The sequence below is a fragment of the Melanostigma gelatinosum genome, assembly GCF_949748355.1.
Source record: "Melanostigma gelatinosum genome assembly, chromosome: 23".
NCBI classification, from domain to species: domain Eukaryota; kingdom Metazoa; phylum Chordata; class Actinopteri; order Perciformes; family Zoarcidae; genus Melanostigma; species Melanostigma gelatinosum.
Window position 1 is genome coordinate 7,505,030 of NC_136656.1, and position 25,045 is coordinate 7,530,074.

At 43.4% G+C, this 25,045-nt stretch overlaps 2 protein-coding genes across 2 annotated transcripts in view; both read left to right on the forward strand.

The window, feature by feature from the left end:
• Nucleotides 1-937: 937 nt before the first annotated feature.
• Nucleotides 938-3,083, forward strand: LOC306796211 (dynactin subunit 6-like; the record flags this gene model as incomplete). Its single annotated transcript, XM_079295037.1, has 7 exons — nt 938-972; nt 1,310-1,374; nt 1,484-1,589; nt 1,674-1,762; nt 2,266-2,313; nt 2,554-2,696; nt 2,812-3,083. 7 exons carry the CDS (start codon nt 938-940, stop codon nt 2,908-2,910), a joined length of 585 nt encoding a protein of 194 aa, XP_079151163.1. The 3' UTR covers nt 2,911-3,083.
• Nucleotides 3,084-9,820: 6,737 nt separating this feature from the next.
• LOC306796903 (RNA-binding protein with multiple splicing-like) overlaps nt 9,821-25,045 on the forward strand; it is a 29,938-nt gene continuing 14,713 nt past the window's right edge. Inside the window, exons 1-4 of the mRNA XM_079295970.1 lie at nt 9,821-10,216; nt 21,810-21,887; nt 22,478-22,516; nt 24,690-24,752. Of these exons, the coding sequence (XP_079152096.1) occupies nt 10,154-10,216; nt 21,810-21,887; nt 22,478-22,516; nt 24,690-24,752 (243 nt within the window). The 5' untranslated portion in view covers nt 9,821-10,153. The remainder of the gene's footprint in view (nt 10,217-21,809; nt 21,888-22,477; nt 22,517-24,689; nt 24,753-25,045) is intronic.

Here is a 25,045-nt window from a genome sequence, read left to right on the forward strand (position 1 = left end):
TTGTTGTGGTCATACATAGCAAAGTATGCATTTCATTCTGAAAACTGGGTATTGCTCAATTTCCTGTTTTATCACAGTGAACTCTCGCTGACTTGACACAATTTGAATCCCATTTAGCTGACAACGCATTGGTTAATTTAAATATTTAAAACGAGATTATGCGTCCAGAATTCAGCTGCAACAGAGGTTTATCAGAGGGAAACTTTATCTGACTGATAATCGTTTACTTGGCTTTTGGAAGCCATAAACAGGTTATTTTGACCATCATTAGACGAAAATAAACTTCTTCCTTTTTGACTTAAACTACCACCAAGAGAAAGGGGTTATTAATATTGTAAGGATTTTCTTCCAAAAGCTCATACAGTGAAATTGATGGTAAAATAAAGGTTTATTCTGCTGCTCCATCTGTTCCCATTTACTGGCATTTGATGCACCCTGCAGGAGACATGCTGACACTGCAATAAGAGCAAATGATGTCCTATATCAAACACATAAACTGATGTAACAGCATGTCCAAGGCTTCATTCATTCATTTATTTATTGAGATAATAAGGTTAATGTGCGGCATGTAAATATTATTTTTTTGTACCGGAAAAACAAATAATAGAGTAGAAAATGGGGAAAAAAGACGGGGAAATTATTTTTGATAAATGTAGTAGTTCATTAAAAGGCTATAAATTATAATACATATGCCCTATAGCGCGATAAAATGTAATATTTTCGCTTATGAATATCACGGATATGTATATAAACCAGACAAGTTGGTTATCTTTTCAACGTTGTCCACACATGTTCATTGCAGTGTCCTCAGAACTACAGTAGAGGGCAGCAGAGTTACAGGCTGCCTTGTTTTCAGACAAAAGTAATCAACCCTGAGCGCAAACTCTGAACTAGGATTAATAATCAACAATCGACACATTTCTTCATCATCGCAAGGATGTCAGACGCAAAGCAAATCATGTCACAGAAAAGGTAGAAACTACATTTAATCCGCGTTAAGCCTTTTTTTTAATGATGTCTTAATTTTAGTTCTTAGGAAATAAAAATGCCCATTTATTTTTATCATAATCCGGCATAATCACCGATGGCGACACCCATATGTAGGATATGTCGAGTAGACAGTGTCTAAATATCGAGATATTAATTGTTGATACAACAGCCTGGTGATGATCAATCATATTTTTGATCGCAGATTGACAGGATTTGCATGATCAGCTACATGCATGTTTGTTCTGCCTGTGATGATGCAGATGTTATGGTTGCATCATTGATTTTGACATTTCACATTATCTCTTGTGTGTTCTCGCAGTGCTAAAATTGCAGCTGGAGCTGTTGTGTGTGTTGAAAGCGAAATAAGAGGAGATGTAACCATAGGTGAGAGTTTGCTTTTAACATCACCATGAGCGCCATTTTCCTCATTGTTTATCCAGCAGCTGTACATGCTCCAATAAGTCAAGAGCTTTTTAATTTTTTTATTTTACAGGTGCTAGAACAGTTGTCCACCCCAAAGCACGGATCATAGCAGAGGCGGGGCCTATTATCATTGGAGAGGGTAATCTGATAGAGGAGCAGGCACTTATTATTAACAGGTACATTGTGTATTACAACACACATTCACTATTTTAGTCATTCCAGTTTTAACTTATCTTATTTGATCTGTGTTTTGTCTATAGTTATCCGGAGAATATCATGCCAGACACAGAGGGAATGGAGCCAAAAACCATGACAATTGGGACCAATAATGTGTTTGAAGTTGGATGTGGTATCCTTCGCATTGCAGATTACAATATGCATGAGCCACACTGACAAATTGGCAGCTGTTAGCGAATTGTATATTTACGGCCTATTTGAGTTCATGTCGGTTGCAAAGTAAGAAGAATTAATTTGCAGAAATAACAAAGATATATTTAAGGTAAATTAGAAAGAGTTTTGCCAATATATAGTTTATCCACCAGAGAGCACTGTCAAGTTTATTTCAGCTGTGAAATGTCCCTCACAATCTTGGTCACTATTAGTACTATAGACATCTACTGCAATGGACAACAGGGAGTGTTCTGTGGGGGTGTAGATAGACTTGATCGATTGTTCATTGGGACCAAAATATATCAATACTGCTGTTACTACTACTAGTTTAAATTACTCTTTTAAATTATGATGTGTTAGAAAAAATGAAAAGTACCCACTGTATAAATTGGGCTGTAGTTTACTAGTAACTGTTTTAAAATACTAATTCATCGGTTTAAATCCTTAATGATTCTTCCACAGTCTCACAAGCTTTGAAAATTGGGGACAACAATGTGATTGAGTCTAAATGTAAGTACACTGTAATCACTAACTACAGAGTGTGCACCCTGAAAAGAATCATGGTATATCTCTGTGTCAATATATTTATATTTATTATGATAAAGTAGGTTTTCTGGATACCATAACCAGACAAGAATGTTTAAATGTTAAAAAAAAATACAATATTGTCATGAAGCAAATTTGCAACATTGCACACAATGATCTAAATGACCCAGAGATATTAATATCTCTGCTAATATTAAATCCCAGCTGATCTTGGGAGAAACGTGATCCTGACCAGTGGCTGTATCATCGGTGCGTGCTGCCAGGTCAACACGTGTGAGGTCGTGCCGGAGAACACGGTTGTGTACGGTTCAAACTGCATCCGCCGTGTGCAGAGTGAAAAGCCACAGGTTAAGTCTCCGTCAGTGCTCGTTTATGCCTGCGAGTCACAACGTTTCTTTGGCTTGTGTGCAGATTCGTATAACCAGGGATGGTTTTCTTTATATATGTATATATATCTTACAGTCTCAGACTCTGCAGCTCGACTTCCTCATGAAGATTCTGCCCAACTATCACCACCTGAAGAAGACGGTCAAAGGAAACAACACACCTGTGAGAAACTAAGATGAAGCTGGATCCAGAGGGACAGTAGCCTATTTCCTCCAACCCAATCTGGCATCCTGATGCCACACGAGGAATGACATTGTTCTTCAACATGGCACAATATCTGGTTTTGCACTTGATTTTAAGATCACTATTAAGACTATGTATGATATGTCTAACATTGCAAATCTCCTGTGCCATTTTTATGTTAATCAATTCTACTCATATATATATTTATAATTGTTCCAATGACGATACAACAATATTGCAATACAAAAAACGAATAAAGATTGCATTTCAGCTTGTATTCCTCTGAGTGTTGGTTTTATTTTTCCTATCTTTGTTTACCACAAGGAGGGACTACTGAGCAACTGTTTGTTTGCCCTCTGTACTGGCTGCTCTGAAGGCTTTGTTTCAGCAGATGATGCAAAACATCCAATTAAAACAGCATTTATCAGTCGTAAAACAAAACAAATATCTTTATCTGTTAAGTATTCCATGCTGAAAATTGTCATCATGAATTCTAGTTTTTGGACTAGAAATAGTCATTTGATGATTCACCATTTAAAAATCGCAATCGGCAAAAATTATGCATTAAAAGATGAATTTGGGTGTGGTAGTCGCCATCTTGGATTCGGTGTTAGCCAGTCCTGTGCTCTCCCACCAGGGGTTGCTAAATTGGTGCCGGGGCTACAGTGGGGATTCCACACAGAGACTGGTTTATTATTGTGATTGACATGGGTGCGGTTGCAACTTGCATTTCTCCTGAAGCGTGGTGCTGAATAATGCCTGGTGCCCCCCTCCTCATCTCTGAGCCCCTCGGGTTGTGGTCCCATCTGTGCCACAGCCTCACGGATTTGGGTGTGGACAAATGTGCGTGTGTGTGTGTGTGTGTGTGTGGGTGTGGGTGTGGGATAGCCAGTAGCACATCACTGCCTGAAACACCTGGCATAAAAAAAAGTTCTGATGTCATATTTTACAGTTGTTTCCGTCAAACTCTTGCTGTTGTAAAACAAGTTCAAGGCTGCTGTGCTCGGTCTTCAGATTAAGGGCTTTGTGTCATGCTCAGTGGGCACAGTACAGCAGCTCCCTGTAGGAGGAACACAGCTGGTGTCGCATGCGGCCAATACTCATTTGAACATGTCACAGTGGAGTCCCACGAGGAGTCCACATCAACCAGGGGCTAATTATTTCAGCAGTGGAGTGCAGCCGGGGCCACGTCTAGGCTCCTTTCCGTTCTCACTTCTTCTGTTGTTTTTTTCCCCCACCACTATCGTTTTTTTAAATTTTGGGGTGTTGCCAAAGCGTCAGTTTACTTTAACATGACAAGGAAGACAGATGCTGGGCACAGTTGCACGGATGTGCAGAGCGACAAGGGCCTCATGGGTGGCAAGTGTGGCCTTTTAATCTGCCGTGGGTTTTTAAAGAGGCAAACTGGCGATGATGATAGCAACTCATGGCAGGAATTTGACAGGAAGTTCATATGTTGTTCTATTTTTGGAGGCGTTATTTATACCTCTCCTTTACTGTACTGTTGTGAAACTGAATTATCCAGCCGTGTACTTTTGTACATCCCAGTGGTATTTGCTTTTCTTTTCATAGGATTATCTCAACTCAATATTTGGCCTTTGCTACAATATGCAGCATTCTCCGCAGAGTCAATCATATCTTGTCGTGAACAAAGAGAGAAGCATGAGATTTCAGTTCGTAACACAGCACTGGACACTGGGGAAGTTGCTGTAGAAATGTGAGTGAAACACAAGTAAACATTTCTCCACCATCTAGAAACATATCAAACTATGACTATATATTAAAAAAAAGGGGGGGGGGAGGGGAGCATCAGCACTTACAGTACTCTTTGTTACACTGTTATGGTCTGTGTTTCAAGCAGCACATGCGGTTCCAGTCTGGGTGCAGTCCACCGCAGTCAGTCATGTTCAAACAGGCCACCGCTTGGTTCCAGAGGATAAAGGCTTTCTGACAGCTGACCTTTGCTTCCAGGTCCACTCCACCTTTAAAAAGTGAAATGTGACCTATAGACCGCAGTGATTTCCATTGCAATCCTACAGAAATAATTAATTTCATCACAACAGGGACCCTGGATGCCATGCCTTTTAAGCCACGGTATAGCGGCACGACTCCGTGGATGACAACATTGGTCAGTTGGCGCACCCCTTTGGTCCGGACTGAAATATCTCAGCAACTGTTGGATGAGTTGCCGTGAAAATTGATATAGATATCCACATTTTCCCAGAGTATGAATCCGAATGACTTTGGTGATCCCCTGACTTGTCCTCCAATCCACCATTGAGTTCACATTTCTGGTTTTCAGCTCAAAGCAAACTGCAGAAAGCAAATAAACTTTGTTTTTTTTTACACACACATGCTGTTCAATGAAGATTAAAGGTGGTGGGAAATACAAAGACCTCAAGGTTTTAGTTTAACCTTTTATTGGTTCCACTGCACAACAAAAAAGACGACATAACTTTATGTGCTTCCCTTAGACCTGCTTTCAGACATTTTAGGACCACTCGACGGCATTCAAAGGGAACATTACAGCCCATTACATGTGTCAACATTTGGGAATTCAAGCGGAGACATACTTAGCGTGGTCTCTGCGCTCTACTCAACCCCTCCTCTGCCCGCTGCACCATGAAAGCCTATAGTACAGTCTAGACTTGGGCCTATTTCTTGTGTCTCTGCACTTTGACACAACCGCTGGTGTTTTCAATGATCCCCTGACCTTTCCTCTAGTGCCGCCAGCAGGTCAATGCTTTCAGTCAAATATATCAACGTCTACTCGATAGATTTGCACAAACTGTACAGTCTTCACTTGAAAGGATGGAAGGAAAAGAGAAGAACAACCCAGACAATTAAAAACAACTTCAAAAAGTGCTTTTTATGTTCCACAGAGGTTAAGTAAACAGAGCTTTGGTTGTGAAGAAGCTACTGAAAAAGACCGATTAAAGTAAAACAAAGCACCAAGCCTCTCATGGTCAATTAGAGTGGGTCAATCTGACCACAAATTGCTCATTGGTGATCTTAGAGGAGGATCAAGGGCCACTAAGCACAAGGGAGGAACGCTGTGTATCAGTAAGTCAAAGGAATGGAATGGCCTGGCTCTGGCCCAATGAGACTTACCCCACATCAGGGTGACGTGTGTTGCTCTGCCAAAACCAGAGCTGCTGCCAGGTCTACAGGCCTGGATAGATTGGAACATTGTTCTCCATCTCTTTATCTTCTTCTTCTTTGGTTGCTGTGGAGGAAGTTGGTAACCGTGAAGAGCAGGGGTGAGGACTTTGCTTTGATACTGAGCTGCAGGAATGCAAAGAAACAGTGAGAGGGGGATGAGGCGAGACATCTTCCAGTCATCTGACTGCGACCGAGCAGATCGCAAGAACCGCATGGGGTCCTCCCTCGGGGATTCACCGCTGGTCAATACATCGGCATTGTGTCATGATAGATTCTTGCTTTGGTGCTCATATCAAGCTGGCCTTTTAGCTATGAGTCAGTGATCCAGAAGATACATATTGGAGAATCTGATTTGTGTCTCAATCTTCAATTCTGCCTTTGTGACAGCAGAGGCTCTTGCAATACAGTGTAATGTTTGTCATCTGGGCAGCAAAAGATCTCCTACAGCAACAGTTTGACATTTTGGGAGATTTGCTTATTAGCTTTCTTGCAGAGGGTTCGGTGAGAAGATAGATTTCCCCCTTTCATATCTGTAGCATTATGCTAAATATGGATCTATAACCAGCAGTCAGTGAGCTTAGCTTAGCATAAAGACAGTGGGGAACAGCAAGCCTACCAGAACCTACCTGTTTTTGTACAGATTAAACAAACAAGATACCATATTGACCCAAATATAATCTAATATTCGTTTTTCTGCAAATCAACTTTGTTCTTATTATGTCTGAGGACGAGACATTATTGAGAGAGAAAGGGCCTTAGGGATGGGGACTGTCTTTGGTATGAACTGATCAAATCTTCCCAGCAGGACCAGTATTAAAGTGTTTACTAGACTATATGACTTCCCAAAAACAGCTGTTGGAAAAAGGTGAGGTCATCTAATAACCAGGGTCATCTTTTTGTTCCAATACGGTTTTATAATGTGTTAATTTGTGGTCTTTAGAGGTGCTATTCATTTTTCCTTTATTTTTTTTTATACTTCTGGAGAGGGGCTAGCTTAGCTTCTGCTAAGCTGATCTAACTGGCTGCTGGCTGTAGCTTCATATGTAGCGCGCAGACGTGTGATACATATCTTCTCATCTACCAAAAAGCCTAATTATTCCTTTCTATCATGTGACAGGAACACCAACTTTGAAATTAAAATAACTTCCTCACCCGGTGTAGCCAACATTGTTGCATCTTCTTAAACTATAGCTGTGTCTTGATAACACCAAGATATCTTAAGGCTGGACCGTGTCAAAGCTTGCTGACATGTTACCCAGGACATTGTGACCAGACAGTCTCCTAGCAGTCCCCCCCCCCCCCTCTCCGAGCATCAGACCACACAGCTCAGCCCTGAGACCTGTCAAACACAGCTGGGACATCTCCCCCCTCTCTCCCCCACTCAACTCCTATCCTCTCCTCCTCCTTCCTCCCTCTCCTCCCCCTCCTTGCTCCCCAGACTCCGGCAGGAAGCTTTGATAGAGGCGTGTTGAGCAGCAAGGGGAGCGTTTCCGTTTGTATCTGCTTCGAAGGCTCCAAGACCCTCCTCCCTCTTTCCCCATCCTGAACTGCTTCTCATCAGCATAAAATAATCTGCCATGTCCCTCCTTCATTGTGTATGCTTCAGATGCAGTGCAACTGATGTAGACATGATCTTGGGGGGGGGGGGGGGGGGGGAGAGCAGAAATCTCTACGACCGATCCAAAACGATTTTTTTCTCCTGCTTTTTGTTGCTTTTTGAGGGTGCGAGTTCAGCAAAAATGACTCTCTCTGTTTTCTGCACTGGCTGTCATAAAATGCGAGCGTCTGTCCTGTGCAATAAACATCATACAACATATTGTCAAAGTCCCCACTGCCGGAGCTACTGTCAGCTCTTGAACTTTTCAATCGCGAAACACAAAGCGAGGCAGTTGCTCAAAATAAATGTTTAGAAATGGAGGAGCGATCAAGGCGGCCTTGTCACCTGCTCGTTGCTTTTAAGGCTGTTTTGCACCCGGCACTGTAGACAATAATAGGTGTGCCAGTAAACATTTGCTCATCTCCACTGTTGTTGAGACATCACTTCATGGCTCCAGGATCTGGCTGTTTCCCCACTCACAGGTCATAAATGAAATAGTCTCGGGGTGAGCCCACAATGGATTAGTGCAACTTGTTGTCACATACAACATCTTGAGCAACGTACAGGTGTCGTCTCCGGTACCTCTTAGGTGCACAGCCTGCCACGGCGAATCTAGACAGAAATAGAAGGTGTGAGTGATGTGTGGGGAGAAAATATGATTTGCCTGAAACCACACAACTATTCAGGGGCCTTGAAATGATAAACCGAGAGTCACGTGGAATTTATTCAACAGTCAGGTTGTTAATTGTCTTCCGCTCTGGAAGTCTATGAAGACGATGAATTATGCTGAGGGCTACATTTCAAGGGATTGAGGCAGGGAACGAGAGAGAAAATAGTCCTGAGTGTGCAGGGTAACGACGCATCTCGTGATGCCAGATTTATGAGCTAAACTGATAGCGTGTCATGCAGCTTGAAGGTTAAAGTTTAACAGTCAACAAGTTACGATACGGAAACAATTGTGACTCTTCAAAAACATATGGAAGTAAAACTGAGCGGCAGGTTACTTTCCAAAAACAAAGATGCCTTGATTGTTCCCTGGTAGAAGAAAAACAATGAAACAACGCACTCAAAAGTAACTCTTAAATTACAATGTGAGTCATGTGTGGCATGTTTCTAATCAGGGCAAACTGTATAGCATGACAGGCAGTGCAGTAACCTGTGTGTTTTATGTACTGTATTTTTCTCCTCTGCTAACAAGAATCCTAGCCAAAGGCAACACGTATTGTACCAGGTCAAGCTACTAGCTGCCTTCCATGTGCAGTCCCTGGGCAACCATACGCAGAAAGTATTAAATACAATAAATAATGAGATAAAACAGTATTAGGCAAAACAACAACAGAAAAACCAACAAAAACGATGAACTAACAGCTGCCTCAGGACCACAGACTTGGCCTCTGCATGCATTTCCTGGGAAGTTGTGGAGTAATAGCAACCTTGGGGGAAATTGAAGTTCAACAATTAAAAAAAATGAAGACACGTGTGTCTTTAATTTCCAATATGTGTAGACGTTTATGTTTCACTACAAACTAAATGTTGTCACACATAGTTTATGAGAAATAAAATGTTTTGGCCATGGACCACATCAGGTGCCTGTCGAAGGTTCTGCCATGACCAGAAGTAATACATTTGGAGTGAACAGTGGGAAGGAATTCAGACTCAATATATTTCAGATTTACAACCTGAATGTGAACGCAATTAAAAATTGCATTAAGGTTTAACTATTCGCTCATGATCTATGTATTTATAACATCCAGGCTACACACCTGTACATAAACATAAGTAGCCTATAAGAATATTAATTAAAGCAGTTAAATAATACCACAGGAGGTAAAGAAAATGAGCATATAAGCCACGGGAGACAACCCACTGTGATAAAATCGCAGGAAATATTTCAGTGACAAAAATAACGTTCAGCTGGTGTAAAAATAAAGACGCTTGGTGATTGGCACCGATTGTCCAGCGTGGCTCTGAACCAGCATTTGATAAAACTCGGCGAAGCTCGGCAGACGGTGCATCCCGCCCTTCACCCCACCCTAAACCCCTCCCTCCATCCCTCCCTCCCGCCCTCCCTCACGCGGAGATGGGGGAGAGAAGTTTGCCTCCGGCGCAGTCCACTGAACATTTACCGTCTTTCATTTGGGGAACAGCAACAAGAGCCTCCGGAGAAGCCTTCCAGGGAATGCTAAGGAATATCTGCCGGCACAGAAACACCACGCACAGCTGACTTTGTACCCTATTTTACAACAACAGCAACAACAACAACAAACAACAGCAAAAATCCTCACTTTATATCATTGATGTCGCCTAACTAGTGGGGAAGCTCGGGTCAGTTGGACAGCGGCCGCACGCGAGACTGTTGTCTTGTCGGAGGGTGCTTTCTTAATTTGGCTCCCAGAGAAGAAGAAGAGAAGCAAAAGGGGGGAAAAAAAGAAGAAGAAGAGTCCAAGTGAAAGTGAGAAGAGAGTCCGGCTCAGAATGAATAATAACAAAAGCGAGAAGGAAAACGAGCAGAGTGAATTCACCAACCACGAAGAGGAGGTAGGTATCCGCACGCGAGCACCTATACCTGCTGTCTTGATTTTAACAGGTCGGTCCGTGACCCAGAGCGATGTCTTAATAAAGCGACTCGTGTTAATGCTCAGCGTGTTTGTTTTTTTACCACCATCGCCTGCTTTGTGACCGATAGTATCAACGTATCATCCCTATCATGTTTCCTCCGGATGTTTAAAAAGACTCGTCTCGTGTAGATATTTTTTTTTACCTTGGAAAAGTTGCTGGTATATCATTAGACCCACTGCATGGTGCACTCATATTTTTTTATTTTTTTATTTCATAAAAGGAGTACATTTATTTTTGCACCATTGTGTCCTATGTTTATCCCTCTTTTTAATTATATATTATTTTAGATATATATTTTATTGCATTTATTTCTCTTTTAATTGTTGCAACTTACCGCATACTGTAGCATTGTGTCTTTTCCCTTTTAAGCACTATACATACTCAATTAAAAGTAAGGAACGAGGCAGGATAATGATACGCGACCTGACAACAGACCTAAGTGTTGGCGTATACTGGCTTACACCGTGAAGCCAGACTTCACCCAACACTGAAAAGCAGCAGTGAAGGGAATTCAGTGCCAGGGAGCGAATTAGTTTTTCACTGAAGCTGAGGGAGCAATTGAAGTTCAAACAACTGCTGCTGCAACATGTACGCAATAAGTCTTTGTAGCCCAGACCCACTGTACAACAGTCAAGCCAGAGTGGCCTCTCTATCAATACGACTTAATTACATCTTAACACACCAGAATGATATTGTCTGTGCAAGAAATAAATAAACATGTGAGGTAATCCACTTAGTGCCTGGTGGAAATGTATTTCCCAGTTTCTTCCTCCTTTCCTTTGCAAACATTGCACAATCTGTACCCGTGGAATCTCCTTCTCGGTAAATAATTTGTACGGGCGTTCTTTGCATGGGGTGATTTTTCTTCGGGGCGGAAAGAATCTCTGTCCAGACGACAGACTTGTTGTTTCAGAGCTCCGCGCGTCCGCATGCCAAGTGATGTAAGAAAGGTATATCGGATTATATCGGATATTTCCCTTGGAGAAATTTGATTAAGGCTCAGTGGACTGCTCGTCACTTTGTAACTGAATAGCCAAACATACGCGGCCTGATGCAACACCATATTTGGTCCACTGTTGAGGTTACTATGGATGCAGGGAGTTACTGGAGCACCACACAGACGAGGTGCAGACTAGAGGCTGACGTCTTGGAAACCTGATGGAGAGTTTCAGTTTATTCACCTTGTGACCTTATGTACTCGGTACGGTGCTGCAGTAGAGATATTTCAGAGGCTGTACACCGAGTGTACCAGCACTTCACTGTCGGGCTGCAACTAATGGTTACTGGCAACAAAGATCAAGAAATAAACTTGTACATTGTCAGTGAATTGAATAACATTTTACTTGACACATATGATGGCCGCAAGTTCTCAGGAAAACGCTACAAAATGCAAGAGGTTCAGTTAAAAGTCATATAAAACAGCAAATCTTCACATTTTAGAAGCTTGGAGCTGCATTTTGCCTAATAAATGACTTAAAACGATTAATAGATTTCCGGTTGAGCGATTAATCGACAAATCGTTTCAGCACCAACATCTTCGCTTCAAGCAGTGGAGGGATAGTTCCTCACCATTTTAACCAAAGAGGACAAAACAGCATTGATTTAGAGCCAAAGCAACTGGTCCATTCACCGAACGGTCGATCGATTGTTGATAACAGTTTGATAATCCGTCTCGCATTTACATCTATGTTTTTCTGGCACGTGATAGACCAAACAGTTGATCGAGCAATCTCGAATAGACTTCGCAGAGTAATCGACCGTAATCCGTCGAGAGGAGTCGTGAAATAAGCGTTGGCTGCTCCAGCTCTACTTTATTTGATAAATACATCTCTGGACGAGAATCGGCGCGATGTCCAAGGACCGGACGGGAGTCGTCCCCTTGCATTGTGTAGAAAGGCAGACAGAGCGATGGCCTGAGGAGTCTCATGCTTGTGGAAATGTTTGGAAGCCGTCCAGGCAGGCGGGGACTTCATTTTACTCGGGTGCATTAATGTAAGGTTAGACAGCGTCGCTTTATCATCTGTGTAATGATGTGTGTGCAGTAAGTTTTGTTTTGGGGGGGGGGGGGGGGGTGGGGGTACTGTAACACACACACATTCACACAAGAGAGCAGGTGTGAGAGGATGTTTTACACAAAAACAGAAACACATCGTCTAAGAATAATGTGAATAATTTATGAGTGTGACTTGCAATTTTCCCACGTGATTCAAGCACATCAGCGTTTAGTCATTCTGGTCCGAGAAGCAGAGCTGAGTATAGGAACAATGAAACTGCTTTATCGATGATTGATTGACGAATTTGACATTTTCAACCCTGTTTTAATTCTTTTTGCGCTGTCCCCGTCCACTGAAGTAACCATAAACTCTGATCTGATGGGAGCCAAAGTTTAACAGCCTCGCCGTTATGACTCTCACATGCTGAGCAACAGCGGCATTCCCTCGCTCCTTTTTGCACAGTGTAGTAGGCGACTCAATAGATCACTGATTCGCACTCCTCGTGCCCGCCTCATTGCTCAACCTCACGCGCCACCATCGCTGGACGCTTGACGACGCTTAAATGTTTATCTTCCCGCAGAGCAGTGTTCGCCAAACATGGTCTTGTTGCGGACAAGGTATGCAGGTTTCAGCCCCCAGCGGCATCTAATCTCACGAGCTGGTTTGATAAAGCTCTATTATCAGGCGTTCTGGATGCTCTCACGTACTGTGGCACTCAGCGGCCACTGACGTCGTCGAGGTGACACACCGTATCTTCACGCGGTGAACGTGGAAGATGTGTTTCCAGCAGCTGTGGGTTTCCAGGCCTTGTATGGACAAGAGACCCGGTGGGCTCTTCAGGGTACATTTCAATTCCCTAAAGATGAGATGGTTTAACAGAACAATTGCACATTTTTGTTTTGTGAATGTTTGGAAGTATATTTAATAATGACTGTGGTAAGGGGAAAAATTCCAGACATGATTTTGCAGGAAGGTCAGGAAGGTAACATATTGTGAGGGAAGAAACCCAGTTCACCAAAAGTTATTTATTTTTAGTGCCAAAATGTTTAGCTGGTTGAGCAACGATCTAGATTATGAAATCATTGCTCAGTAATCTTTCAAGCAAAAATGCCAAACATTCCCCATTTCCAACCACTACAATGTCAGGATTTGCTGATTTTTCCCTGGACTGAAACTGAAAATCTTTGGTTTATGGACTCCCGCGCATTAATTGGCTGATTGATTGATCAATTAGGAATCATTTTCATTCGTTGCGGCCCAAATTAGAATGATCAGTTCCTCATTTAAGTCATTTATCAAGCAAAGCGTTACTCTTTACAGGTTCACCAACAGATTGGTCGGTGCTGAAAACAATCATTTCTGCATTTCTGATGATAGTTCGGCCTGTTTTGTGTTAATAAATAGAAGTACAAAGTGAAGTACAGGTCGTGAGTACATGGAATGCATCAGAGTTAACCGAGTCACCCGACTAAGCTTGGCCTTTGACTTCCTTTTCTATCAATTTCCCCTCAAGCTAACTGGTGTTTGTTTAAGACCTGCCCAGCCTCCTCAGCCCTGGAGGTCCACTGTCAAGCCGCACCTGATATTATTATTTTTTTGACAAATGAGTGAACACAGAGTGTCTTCTCCTGGATGCAACAGCAGGAGTTTGAACCTCGAAAGGCATCTGTTGATTCTAGTTCTGGCCCGACCATAAACATGTAAGTGGATCTTTACAAGCGTCCAAAGAGAAACAGAATATCACTCAAGCGGAGTTCAGCAAATGCGCTGAAGCTCCCCGGGGTGTAATTGGATTGTGCTTGGCCTACTCCGGGTATCCACCGGGTCCTCTTCAAATAGCGGGTCACGTGGCCAGCGTGACCTTTTCCACGGGGAGACGTAGGTGGGGAGAGCCGTGCTGGTGGAAAAGCACGGCGAGGCGGAGGGAGGCCGCGGCGGTCCGTCGCGCGGCGCTGTGGGTATATATGTGTGTGTGTGTGTGTGTGTGTGTGGTCCGTACTTGGTGCAGGTACCTACGAAAAGGGCACGCAGATATGTTAACGCTCCGTGACATGAAACTTTATCGGAGGGGAGCTCAGAGGGTAAAGTGGCCATGATAGGCCGACAGGGAAAACATACAATGAATGTCACGTATCGTTGAAGGCGATGCAAACAGAGATTTAATGTTGATTGAAGACTATAAAGTGAAATTCCAAAAATAGATATCCCGTGAAGTATAAGTATACCCAGTAAAAACAGGCTCACGTTAAAACCCTGCCCCGTCTGATAGGTAGGAGTTTATTTATAAAAGCGCGAGGGGAATTGTCGTCTTATCTTAGCCATTTGTCAGCTGTGCGACAAGCGGTATTTGAAAAGACAACAACAAGGCTTAGCGTCAGGAACGGCTGGCAAAGGCTCCTGCTTCGCTGATGTGAGACAAAAAGAAAGAGAATTGTACTGGATATTTAAATATATACATACACAGCTATAGATAAACCATGCTGTATTCGGGTGCTTGGTCTGTCACCTCCACTTTAATATTGCTTACTCACAAGCTATAATTATCCACCTTACAGTATTCAGTGTCTCTTCTCTCATCCCTCCTTCTGCACTCTAATTCATGTAATTTATTTTCTCTATGCCCCCCCTCCCCCCCATCTATCCTCCCCCTTCTCCCTTTCTACACTTTTATCTCCCTTCCCCTCTGTTTCCTTCTTTCCTTCCCTTCGTCTGACCCACCCTTTTTCTCCCCTCTCTTTATCTTGTTCTGTAGCCGTTTCCTCCCTCTTTCCCTCCACCCTGGTACTGTTTATAATTTGCCACTCTTCATCTCCCCTTTCATACCACTCCCTTCTTTTTCATCCTGCTCTCTCTCTCTCTCTCTCTCTCTCCCTCCCTCTCTCTCTCTATCGCCCAGCTTAGTCCCAGCAGACAAACTGCTTATGCCTTATCGCGCCATAGGTTGAAAGCATGACCCTGAGATCTCTGAGCAGAAGGACCGTTTATGGTCACGGGAAGAGCCCGAAAGACAAGAGTGAGCCGGGCAGAACGGTAACAAGGAGGAACTTGTCTGACCGACGATCCAACTGTGAGCGAGGTCAAACCGCTCAAGATTAGCTTGAAAAGATGGGGGAAACCAAAACAAGTAAAAGTTGGTGGATTGGTCCATTAAATGCTCGAACTAGGTCTGATGTTGTCCGTTGCAGGGTTTAATTATATACTTTTCCAGGAAAAGACGACTAACTTTCTCTTTCGTCAATCCGCTTTACAGAAAATACCTATTGTAGGAGTTCATTGTGATGCAATATATGATGACGATTGTGTAACTTTTCTGACATTTCTTTAGTCGCTGCCCTAGATTGGCTTCCCTCACGATGCAAAACCATCGAGTAATACAGCTGGTTTCCCTCAGATGCATTCAAGTAGAGCTGCATCGACAATTTAAATGATTGGGAACCGTTTTTATAATCAATTAATTGGCTTGAGTATATTTTTTAAAGGTAAAATTGTCTTATTCCAGCTTCTTAAATGTGAATATTTTCTGGTTTCTTCACTCTTCTGTGACAGTCAACTGAATATCGTTGAGTTGTGGACAAAACAAGCCATTGAACGATGTCATCTCGGGCTTTGAGAAACACTGATTGGCATATTTCACCATTTCACAGACCAAACAACGGATCAATTAATTGAGAAAATAATCGATGGATTAACTGACAATAAAAATAAGTTAGTAGCAGCCCTACATTCAAGTAAAGCAGGACTATGTAACTTCTGCGGAACGGTGGCCATCAGTGGCAATTATGGGTAAAATGCTGAAACATAATGTAATGATAAAAAGTTAGCAATTTTTTTTGTGGATCTTTAAGTGCTGTCGCTGATAAACAAAGGAACAGCTGCACCATCGCATTAAGAGAAGCCATTGGCAGCAGGCTTGCATTTCTTCACGGAGACACGGAGGATGACTAAGTATCTACTGTTGTTTTTGTCTCCACTTGCACGGGACACTTAAACCCTCTGCCCACCCAACCTTTAAAACCAAACAGTTTAAGGTGTCCACTTGGGCAGGCGGCAACAAAAGGGAGTCCGGGAAAGGCAGACTCGGACTTGGCCGATTAGTTTGTGTTAATGAGTGCTTCGGAATGTGAAGTCCGTTCCCGGAGACGCATCAGATAAGAGAGAAGAAGAAGAGAGCAAACCGGTCCGAAATGTTTTGATGAACTCTAAGCTGTCAGCCGAGGAGTCAAACGAAAAGCCGTAAAAATGGTTCGCGCCTCTTTTCCGCACGCCGTTCAAATGGCCTTTTATCGCTGAGGTCCAAAAATGGTTGATACGAAAAATACAGCACATATGTCATGAAGACACAGGGTTGTTCTTTTCCAGGTTCGGTTTAAAACAAGGGACACTGTAATGGAGAGGGGAAGAAAAGAGCAAGAGCAGGAAAATTGCAGTAAAGTGGGCGCTTGCTTGCTTTTCCTAGGTCATTTGTTTTAAATGTCCTTTAAAGGTTAACCTGTTGGAACATTTACAGGCCCTTACCGAGCTGTAATTGTTGGTCGAAAGCACTTGTGGGAGTACGAGAGAGAGAGAGAGAGAGAGAGAGAGAGAGAGAAAGACAAAGAAACTCTCCTCTCTGGGTTCACTGGTGACGTTGGGAGTGTGCTCAACCTCACAGTTGACCCCTGACCCACGCAATACCCCGAGCCTAACCCGTGCCCTCTGACCCCTCGAATGCGAAACTAGACCCGTTGAACCCCGGCGATTAACGGACAAACAGACTCATCCATTTATGGTCGTCTGACACCTCCCGGGCCTGCAGTCTGTCACTCTTCGCATTCTCCGACACAGAGGATGAAGTGGGGGGAAAAAAAAAAAAAACTTGTGAGGATGACGGATGTCAACGCAGAGCAGTGACAACTTGGTTCGCGGGAGCGTGCGGGAGTCTGTCAGTTACACTGTGTTCAATAAGACGCCACTCAACTGATGCAGGAGCTCAACTTGCCCCGTGCTCACACGGGCTTACGGGTAGACTTTGATTTCAGCTCGGTCACAGCGAGGGGGACATGTGCGTGGATTTGAAAAGCAACTAGCGTGGGTTTGCGATGAAATATTTGATCTGGGCTTCGATATTCGTACGCAGGTAATCGCAGCGTCGTAGCATGCGCACACTCACTCTACAATAGGCTACTGTATGTAGCCTCTCTTTCAAGGCTTCGAGGTCAGAGCCGAATTCTGCCACATCTGGCTCGAAGGACCTGTATCTATTAACTAGGCTGTCAAACGCACACACACACACACACACACACAAAGGGAGGGAGAAAGAAACACATAGTAATCATCTCACATCGCACCAAGGTTGTGTCCCTCATTTCAGCCAGAATGAACGGTCAAAAAAGCACTCAATTAAAGTCGGAGCAAATATCTGGGAAAGTCACACCGTGCGGCAGAGTGTAACGAGGCAATGGGTGTGGCGCGTTGTATAAGTCCACAACGCCGGCTGAATAGAGATGACACATGAATACGTCGCGAGGCCGTTTGATTCGACGTATCGAGCAGCTTTCTGAATGGCTGACGAATGGCGTCCTGCGCTGGAGAAAATGCAAGTTTTGAACGGTGCCCCGGTCAGTTATTGAGGCAATTTTGGCTTCGTGAATGAAAGCTTCATGACATGTGATAGAGTAAAGGCGGTTTGGTGGAAGGACCGGGCCCTAAGTAAGCTTTGCATTTTTATTAGTTGATCATTGAGCTAAACTTTGTAATTCTATTACTTGGTCTCATTTAAAGGATCATTTTGGTGCTTGGAACTCATTTTCTTTAGGTTTAGCCACCGTTTCTATTGGTGGCAGTGGTATACTCACAAAATAAATTCCTGACTTTTCAAACACAAGCAGTTAGAAGATCAGACAGGTTTCCTCTAGAAAACCCTTCCAGGTAAGCCAGATGTATTCGGAGGTGAACACAAAGGGGAACTGTAAAATGATTTTGCAAATTGTTCGTTGTTACCATCCAGACCGACTTCCTGCTATAAATTTGACCCACTGTACTTGTCGTTGAGGAGCTATTGCACTTTCGTTTGACTTCCAAATGAAGTGGTTTGGAAAACCTGGCTACACCGTTGTTATTTTACAGCCTTTGTGATCGTCTGAATGATTGGGTTTCTTGCCAAGCTGGACTAGCAATGTCATTGTGTCCCCAGCAGGGCCAAATTGATTGGTTGATTCTTCGAATAGTTGATTGACAGAGAACATTCCACAGTAATAACACAAACCGTGTGGCTATCTGTGGCTTTTCTCAGTCATACACGGTATTAAACTAAATCTTTGAGGCTTTTAGACTGCTGGATGGATAAAATCAGGACTTTGATAACGTCATTTTGGGCTCTGGGAAATAATTGTAATTTTTTTTATTGGGAAAAGGATTAATTGAGAAATAATTAAAATGAATAATTGATGATAAAAATAATCGTTAACGCTTCCCAGATCTCAGAAATTACTTTTGTGCGTACAACGTTATCGCAACGTGCAGAAACAACAAAAAAAACGGAATCTTCAAAACAGAGTTATCCTTTTAAGATAAGGCCTCACAGAGCCCTCAACCCTCCTCCTCCAGCCTTTAGGGTGGCACCAGCAAACCTTCCAAGGTGCGATGATAGAGTATCAATAAGGTGATGACCTCATCCGGGGCTTGTGGAGTCAAGAATCGCTGATTAGAGGTGCATTGATCCCGTGGGACTTGCTGCAGAAGTGGCCTTAATAGGATGTGATGTTTTTGGCCTGGGGCTCCAAACTCTGCTGTCGTCTGCTCAGGCGTTGCCAGGGAACTGCACTGGTACGCCGGCTGTGAAGTCCTCAGCTGGCTCGTGGTAGGTAGCGGCTGCTGTTTTTGATCGAGGCCTGCCTCTCGTGTCGGTGGGTGAGCACGCCATGAATGGTCAATGATTCAAAGGCCCATACCAGGCCACTCAGCACTGTGGAAATGTAGGTATGTGACTCACGAGGAGCCAATAAAACAATGCTTCTAAAACCCAATTAAACGGTGGCAGAGGGCGATCTTTGCTTCTTCTTTTTTTACGAATCTGCAGAATCTGCTCAACCCCTGGCTCGGCCTTCAGTTTACGACATCGTGAAACTTTGATGTTTCTTGTTACCTCGTGGCAAAGCAGCGTTTACGACGCCTTTTTCGAGCGAGTGTCGAAGCAACGTACATAACGACTAATGCCTGTAATCAGCAGCAGATGTGTACGGGAGAGCGAGAGAGCCACATATGTCTGCGAATCATTCAACATGCACACCGGACACACGTCGAGCCGATCACGTATCACAACAGCCGACGTCAGGAAGTCTCGGGAAAGAGGTTCGACGCAGCCAAGAATGTCCCATTGTTCTGCGTGCGTAGAGGACTCGCTGTTGTGTGCGTTTTGTCTGAACCCGTGCAGCACATCCAGCTCTCAGGTTTCTGTCGGCCTCATGACCGAAGATAGAGGAGTTCAAATCCAAAATGGGATCTCAGATAACTTGGCGAAGGAGCGTTAGATGACGATGATTTTCTCAAGATGTGTGCCAACCTTCTGTTGAAGGTACAATTTGAGGAAATGCTGCAGTCTAACCCGTTGTATTCCTGTGATATTATTTTAAAAAGTCAGGGCCAATATATTTACTCAATAGTGTTGCAGACGTTTTCACTCATGCGTCATTTTGTGGTCAAGTGCAAGTCCTTAATAGACATTTCAAACCTACAGTTTTGATGCCAGTCTGTGTGAAAACAACTTATTTTGGGATTTTTTGTTTCGTCACGGCTTCTGTTTTTACTGCCACACTATTAGATTTATCAGCTGCTGTCAGCGGCTGCCCTTGCTCGTGTCTGATTGATACCATCCTGTTCTGACTCTTTGTTCCTATCTAACTCCATATAAGGAGGCCCTCTGAAAGAGTTCATTTAAACAGACCTGCCGGAGACAGAGCCCAGTGACAGCCCTGCAGGGTTCAGCTTGACTCAGATAAGATAAGATAAGAGCGAAGGTGAGAAAGTCGCCGAGGTGAGATATTTTGGCAGGACGGCCAGTTTGGCAGTCGCCAGCTATTGCTCCCCCAGTTGCTAAGCTCCTTTGTTTGTGTGTTGCTCTGCCTTTGGCATCAGTGGTGCGTATCAGGTTACATGAGGGAATGAGGTGTAGTGTTAGTTCAGCAGTTTCTTTGTCCCCGGAGTTGTGAACCTACTATCTAATGAATGTGGGAGCCATGAATCGACTCCGTGTAATTGCATACCTACGGGTTTATCCTGAATTCAGCCTTAAATAGAATCAGAATATTGAATCAATAATTAAATTACACATTGAAATCACATCATTGATGTGGGTGTGTGTAGGGTGGAGCTGCAGGAAGTCTGTTTGAGGCTCACGGTCTATTGTTTCATTTTGATGTCTCATGTGCACGAAAGCAATTGTTTTCTTGTACCAAGCCAACTTAAATTAGGTGATAATTCCATGTATGAGGTGTGATTAGTGCCTGGTAATTTAATAAAAGGGTCTAAAATGATGTCATTAACTGGAGGAATATAGGATTTACATTGCTGTCATTGTTAGAAATACCTGCGTTAACAACTCTTTACCATACTGACCCATTATTGAGGACAGACACATCTACAATTTACATGTAACGAGTCCAATTGTTCTGTTTATTTGCCTCCAAAAAGGAACCATTTGTCAGCAGCGACTGGACGTCTCGACACTCTCGTCGCGCTGTCGTCTGTGTTTACTCAATGTGTGCATTTCTGTTGAAAGAGCTACTGCTGTTCACACTGGCCTTTATAGACATGGCAGCCTGATAGTGTTATTTAACCTATTTCGTTGTTACATTTCTGTTTGCAGATTGAACACACAAGATATAATAATAACGTGTCCCCCATAGTTTCCAAGGCAATATTTCTCGTTTATCCCTTTTCTTAGCGCATAAAGTGAGACAAGATGAGTTCATCCCCAAGTTTTCCATCTCTCAGGGTTGACTTGCAGGTTGCCGGCACCATATGCAGTTTAAAATGTTGGTATAGCTGTTTTTAAAATTGTGGTCAATTGAGATTTTTCTCACTGAAAATGTAAGTCGTGTTTCCCACCGTCTCTGACTCAATAGGCTACGGACCGCAACAATTACATCTCCCTTTGGTCTCTCTTTGCGAGCATATACATTGTAATTCCCCAGCAATGCCAGCTCAAGTTGCAAGTTGAAAAGTTCAAATGTAAAACAGAGGCTAGAGCTGCGAGGGAGGATTGCCGTAAAACTCAGCAGGCCGTAGATTACACAGGAGAATACAATAAACTTACTGTAAAAAAAAAAAGGTGTGTGATTGAGTGTGTGAGTGTGTTTACCGAGCTGAAAGATCGGTGTTTGAAAAGTCGTATCTTTCAGTGAGAGAACTATTTCACTCACGTTCAGTGTCCTTTTCCTCATTCCCTCATCTGTTACTGTCAGGTACTGTATTCAAGGTAGCTATTTATAACTAGTGGAGGTTAATGAAAAATACATGATCTCTTTTCTTGTCTTCCTCAGGTCCGAACGCTATTTGTCAGCGGGCTACCGCTGGATATTAAGCCGCGGGAGCTCTATCTCCTGTTCAGACCATTTAAGGTATGTTTGTATGTTTTAAATGGATGGGCTGCTGCTATTCTTAGCAGCTTTTTCTTCTCCAGCCGTCAATGGGACCTCCATTAATGGTGATGAAATACACGGCAATGGAAAACTCTCCCGCGAGGTTCAAGTGTCTGTGTTTTCCGAAAGCCGAGGTTCAATCACATCTTGATCCGCTGCCTGCGAAACAAAAACAAAGCTATTTGCTGCACCTCAGAAACTTCACCTTGTCGGAGGCACAAAGAGCCCCAGAGTCTAGCTCTAGTGACATGTAGAGCTCTTTTTGTACCGTCGACATGATGCAGTTAAAGTGAATAATGGCACGATTGCCATGCATCTAATCTCTCGTAGATAACGCTCGTGGTATGTACTCCGAGTGAACGCTTTAGATCGTGAGCAGTAAATCTTGATTCATCAGCTACGGCGCAACATTTGGTCCATATGGTCTTCATAAGGGCTCTTTGACTCGTAAAACAATGCATCTAGTCAGTTATACAGCTATGCTTTAAGTTGGCACAAACAGAATATATATTTACATCACATTAAAGCTGTTTTCTTCACCTTTTTGACATTTTCTTTGTTCGTTTCAGGGCTATGAAGGCTCCTTGATCAAACTCACTTCTAAACAGGTATGCTACAAGACGCACTGAGGGCTGTGTTTCCACACACAGACACAAAATGAAAACATCAGTCAGTCTCATCATGCTGTGACTGTTTGCTTTACTTTTTCTTGGTCATCAACATCTTCAATTTTTGTGTCTTTTCTTTGTCCTGTTTTTTCTTTCTTCTCTGTGTTTTTCGTCTCGGGGACTATGACAGATTAGCACCCTTTGTCAGGTGGTACCTGACAAACAAAATAGTTTATTCGGGGGAGGTAAGGGAAAAAGCGTTGCACCAACTTGCCTTTCACAGTCGGATAGTATATGCTTGTAGTTACAGACAGTCAACTCCGGTGGGATGTGCGGGGATGGGAAGGGAGACGGGAAAAGATTTTTGAGGTGCCAAAGCGAGTGTTTTGACAAGAGCAGTACTGACGGTTGAGTTTTGCCTCTAGGGGCGAAAGGACTGAAAATGAGCTCTGGTGACAGTTGTCCACATCAAGAGTTAAGCAATTTAGCTTCATGTCAGTGTACTTATTACCAAATTACACCGTTTCCCTGACGTCACATGCTCATTAGGAGGGGTTTAGGGCGATTTCGACCCAATGTGCTGACTATAATACCGCTAAACTGAGAACAAAGGAAAGACGTTTTTTTTCTCCCAGTGGTGAAATGTCCTCAGAACAAGTAAGATCCCATTGCATGGTTTGGGAGTTCCCCTTTTTTTTCTGTTTCATTGTGGTTTAATACGTAAAGAGTAACCGAACACTGCCTGAAATCTTGCTTTTGCTGATTTGCTAATTTCTCACCTTGCTGCAGTGAAGTGTACTCCAGGACCCTGTGACATCTAATGCGCTCACAGGTGCAACAGAGTCCGCTTCCACACCCAGCCTCACTGATGGATGGGGTTTTGAAGTTTTCTTTCAGGGAAGGCAGTAAAATACTGCTTTGCAATCTGGTGCTGAGTAAATCTTTAAATGATCAGCGACTCAAAGGCTACTGCGTTCCAAGTTTCATCATGTAGGAAATGATGTCTGTGCGAGTGAGACGCTCTCTGTGCACTTTGGCCTCATACTTTCACGATGGCCATCTTCCCCAGGACACACGTCAAGTTGCTTAAGTTCAGGTGTCGCAAAGCAGTGTACGACATTCCTCGGGCCCCTATTTGTTTTCGTGCCTCCTCGCGGCAATGACAATGGCGGCGTATATCAATCGATCCCCCTCTCCCTTCAAGTCAGAGAACACACAGCCATCTCCATATATAGCAAGAGCCAGATCTCAGACCCTTTCTATTTATATTCCTGTTACGCTTCCTGCTCCTGACGTCTTCACTTTGTCCGTCTTTCTTTTTTTTTTTTCCATCGTTCTTCTTTTCTTTTTTCCCTCCTCCTCTTTCTCTCTACTTGTTCAAAATTCCCATAACCCAAGACTGCTTTTTCAGATCACACGCGGCAGTGCGGCCCCATGGGAGCAACATGTTTAGCGATTTTATTTTCTCCTCCGCCCACCTCCTCTCAGCATCCCCATCCACACAAAAATGTGCATTCTTTGTTCATATCTGCAACAGCGGTTTGAAATCTGACACCCAAACCTGCATCAGTGTGTTTTTTGGGGGTTTTTTTGCCTTTCCTTCTTGCCCACTCACCTTTACTATTGCGGGCACAGAGTGATGTCAGCAGAATACAAAACAAGCACTGGTGAAATAGATGTATTGCATGTTTTTCAACTGACAGGCCTGTTTGAGGAGGTCTTAAAAACAGTTTCTAGCTCTCGCTTTCTTTTGTTTTCATTCTCACCTTCAACCTCTGAATACTCATTCCCAACCCCCCCCTCCATTAATCTTATATCTCTTCTCCTTTTCAGCTTTCACCCCCCCCCATCTGCATCTCTCACACTCACTCACGCACTTTCTCGCTCTCACATTGCCCGTATTTGGGCATATGGGAGGTGAATGATGAACTCTCCTTGTACATGTTAGCGGCCAGCCTCCATTTCTCTCCCCCCACCTCGCTCTCTCTCGCTCTCTCTCTCTCTCTCTGTCGCCACGGTCTTATAAACAGGGCAGGAGATATTAAGGGCAAGAGATGAAATAACAAAAAAGAAAAGGAAAAACATGTCCATGTCACTCAGACAGAAATGCAGACTCAGTTTTCCTGCCTTAAACCATGTTTCTTTCTTTTGTTCTGTCTTCTTGTCTCCGCAGCCAGTGGGGTTTGTCAGCTTTGACAGTCGATCAGAGGCGGAGGCTGCTAAGAATGCCTTGAACGTAAGTGTCATGCCCTCCCCGTGCTCCTCTCAAGCACCGGCTCGGCTCGCTAGCATATCTTGTGATGACTCGAAATTGCATCTCTCTCTCTGCCTCCTGTGCAAATGCATCTGATAACAGGGAAATCCAGACATTTCTACATTTTATATCGCGCAGTGAAGACAAACATACCGTGGCTGTTCTAAATACGTATGTCGGGAGTGTTTCTGGTTGGGTAAATAAAGCCTTTTTTCTTAAAAACTTTGCCATGGATCCTGCAAGGTCAGGAGGACCATTAGCTCTTCTTCTACATA